The 3,765-nt window shown below is 36.2% G+C and overlaps 1 protein-coding gene across 1 annotated transcript; it reads left to right on the forward strand.

The window, feature by feature from the left end:
- Positions 1–2,243: 2,243 nt before the first annotated feature.
- On the forward strand, positions 2,244–3,351 carry LOC122064822 (PI-PLC X-box domain-containing protein DDB_G0293730-like). The gene has a single exon (XM_042628604.1). It carries the CDS (start codon positions 2,305–2,307, stop codon positions 3,256–3,258), a length of 954 nt encoding a protein of 317 aa, XP_042484538.1. The 5' UTR covers positions 2,244–2,304; the 3' UTR covers positions 3,259–3,351.
- The last annotated feature ends 414 nt before the right edge of the window (positions 3,352–3,765 follow it).

Below are 3,765 nucleotides of genomic sequence, written 5' to 3' on the forward strand. Positions count from 1 at the left end.
TACACTTTTGAGAGATACAAATTGTTGAGATTCTGGGTGAAAAAATGTTTAAAAGGGCTACAACATTACTACACTTACACAGTCTGAATTTGAAAATAATGGCTTCAAAAATTCAACTCTTCCAAATAAGATTTTTGAGGGGTGTGACTTCAACTCTTCAAAGTTGAAGGTTCATCTCTTTTAGGTTTATTGAAAGCCCAATCTTTCAAGAATGGGTGAAACACAACTTGGTTTCATAAGAAGAACTCTTCTAGGTTCATAAGAAGCATGTAGCAACTTTAAAATTTACTTTGATTCAATTGTATTTTTTTTTTTTTTTTTGTTACTTTGAAATTTTCTTTGATTCAATTGTCTTGTGTGTCTCTACAACTCAAGATTTCTCCTCTTTATTTAGGACTACAACCTTTAACCTAGGAGACTACAACCATCTTTTAGAATTTCAAGTTGTGACATAGACCAATCATAAAATACATTAAAAAATAAAAAACTCAATAAAAATAAAAAATGTAGATGAGGTCTTCCATTTGTTGAAGTCTCCCATGCCTTAATTTAAGAATTGAGGTCTTCTAATGCCTTGATGCAAGACTCAGCACGTTTATTCTTGTTTAAAGATGAGTAATAACTTCCAAATGAGTTTTCTTGTATCTTCCCAATGCTAGCTCAAATGCCAAACTTGAGCTCACAAGTTGAGGAGTCAAAGGAGTTGAGATGAAAATCCACTAAGAATGTGAAGAGTTTTAACCTTAAGAGCTCCTACGATATCTCAACCGTCGATTCCACTTGAGTTTCTATGGCTAAAATTAAACATTTACATTGCATAATAAAACTAAAAAAATATTAATCAAGGGTTTTATTTGCATTATGGATCAAACCTAAATGCTAGGCCTTAGGCTGAACTCCTACATATGTTTGCCGGGCTTGCATCAAATATTCATCAACCTTTAATATATGTATTAAGGAAGAGGGTTCCTACACGCCCATTGTGATAACCTTTTCCGCATAGTTCTTTATCTTTTACCACATAGACACAAAATGAGTTGATATTATGTTGATAGATAAATGGAGAAAACTAAAGGCCTTTGCTATTTGGTCAAATGAATTGGCCATGCGTCAAATTTTAAAGTCATATTCAATCATAGACATTCTCACCATTTATTGGCATTTTTCCAATAATTTTTTTTCATTCATTTGTTTACTGAATTAAAAAAAAATAAATCATTTCTTTATGGATTCGCAAACTTTATTTTTGCTTAGGCAACCAATTCACTCATTCGGCTTGAGAGTCGACCATGTGAAATGAGACTATAGGAAGGCCTCCCCGAGTAAGACATCCAGGAAACTATTTCTTTTTAATTTTTAAATCCCATGCACCAATATGATTTCAACAAACTATAGATAGATTAAGCTGCCCAAAGTTTACTTCAAAAAATAAAATATAGGCCTCGCAAAATAAAATAAAATATAACATTAATTTTATTTTTTTTAATCCATAAAGAAGAAATTTTCCATCAATGGTGATGTGACTGAGTGATTGAACTCTTATATCATCAATACTTCTCATTCCCTTCACATAACGTAGAAAACACTCTTTCCTACTTCAACCTGACGTGATCCCTTATCATTTGCAAATCAACTATGGTATCAACCAAACATAATTGGCACACCTGGGCCTTGACCTGGTGGTTTGCAATGTTCAGTAGAATTAATGCTTGGGGGTTGGTCACCTGATTAATTTATCTCAAGTTCATCAATGTTTGATTTGCACGAATTTCTTTATTTTCCTACAAGCATGGCTATAGTCTGCGCTTGGCTCCTATATGAGTCTACTATGTAATATATAATAGGCCTATAAACTTGAATCAAAATATAAAAAAGCCATACATAATGCCTAGTCTTTTTCTTTTGTGCAAGACCCACAGTAGGGTCAGATAGAGAACCCACGAGGGGACAAAACCAAGAACAAAACCAAGACTCAGTAGAATGTGAAATGGAGATATAAATGCCCACCCCACCAAGAGGAAGAGTCGGTACCTACTCAATAGAAAATTTTCAAAATTCCCTTAACACATGTCATCTAAAATTTTCTTGACGTGTATGGAGATGAAGAAACATTAAGGTAATAATGGGATCCACATCCCCTTAACACATGTCATCTAAAACAGTGTAAACAATTCACGCAAAAGACAACCCTTTTCTTCAACGTCCAACAAAAAAAAGATAAGATAAAAAGGCAAGACCAAAGTGGATTTGAGGAAGCATTAAACCATCTTCTTCTTCTTCTTCTTCCTCTCCTGTCATTTGAGAATGGCTTCAGAAATTAGATCCCTGGTGGAGCACGAAAAAGCTGTTAGATCCGAGGAGAAGACTCTTAAAGATCTCCAACAGAAATCTGGAAACCAATTCCCTGGTTCAGATTACCATCCTCAAGATAGGAAGAATTGGATGAATGGTCTTAACCCACAAAGAATTCCCATAAACAAGATCATTTGGCCAGGCACCCATGACTCAGCAACCAACGAGATTGGCATCCCAGACATCACTCGCCCTTTCGCCCAATGCCAATCCTTATCCATCTATGATCAACTTGTATTGGGAACCCGAGTCTTAGACATCCGAGTTCAAGAAGATCGCCGAGTCTGCCATGGGATCCTTCTAAGCTATAGCATCGAAGTTGTCCTTAACGACATCAAGAAGTTCATCTCTGAGACTACATCTGAGATTATAATTCTCGAGATACGCACCGAGTTTGGCCATCAAGATCCACCTGAATTTGATAACTACTTAGTTAGCCAACTCAGTGAGTTATTAATCCACCAGGACGACCAGGTTTTTGAGAAGACAATGGCTGAGTTGCTGCCCAAGCGTGTTATTTGTGTGTGGAAGCCATCCAAGTCGCCGCCACCCAAGTCCGGTGATCCACTGTGGAGCTCCGCCTACTTGAAGGATAACTGGATTGATACTGACTTGCCGTGGACTAAGTTTCAAAGCAATATGAAGTATTTGAGTGAGCAACCGCCGGCGGCGACAAGAAAATTCTTTTATAGGGCTGAGAATACAGTGACACCACAGGCTAATAACCCTGATGTTATTGTGAAGTCAGTGACTTGGAGGATCCATCCTTATGCAAGGCTTTTCATTTCTCAGTGCTCTAAAGATTGTGGAGATCGGCTTCAAATCTTCTCAATAGATTTTATTGATGAAGATTTTGTTGATGCATGTGTGGGTTTTACTTTTGCTAAAATAGAAGGGAATGCTTGAGTGTTCTTGGGATTGTAGCTGCCATGGTTCGACTTGTAAACGTTTTATTTTTTTCTTTTCTTTTATTATTATTATTATTATTATTATTATTATTATTATTATTATTATTATTATTATTCTGCTTTCTGATGATCTGTGATTTATTTGTATTGTTGAAATGAAGGGGACAAACATTTGCTTGTTCTTAATTCAGTTCTGTTTGGAAAAAGCATGTACCCTGCAATCTCTCCTGTGTTCTGATGAAACCGTTTCAAGGAATTTTCTAAGTGAAAACATTAATTCTCTCTCTCTCTCTCTCTCTCTAACGAGGGATTAGAGGCCTTGGGCTGACTATTCTCCTGGGTCCAGTCGACCCCATTATCATTGGATCAGGATTAATTGAAAAGTCAAACTAATCTCATTATGAGTGATCCCAAAGGTATTGTCAAGATGATTTGAACACAAGTAAATGTTTTACCCATGATAATACACCAATGGATAAACCCCTTAAGTTTCTCTCTCTCTCTC

Source organism: Macadamia integrifolia, unplaced genomic scaffold (assembly GCF_013358625.1).
Source record: "Macadamia integrifolia cultivar HAES 741 unplaced genomic scaffold, SCU_Mint_v3 scaffold1784, whole genome shotgun sequence".
Lineage (NCBI taxonomy): Eukaryota > Viridiplantae > Streptophyta > Magnoliopsida > Proteales > Proteaceae > Macadamia > Macadamia integrifolia.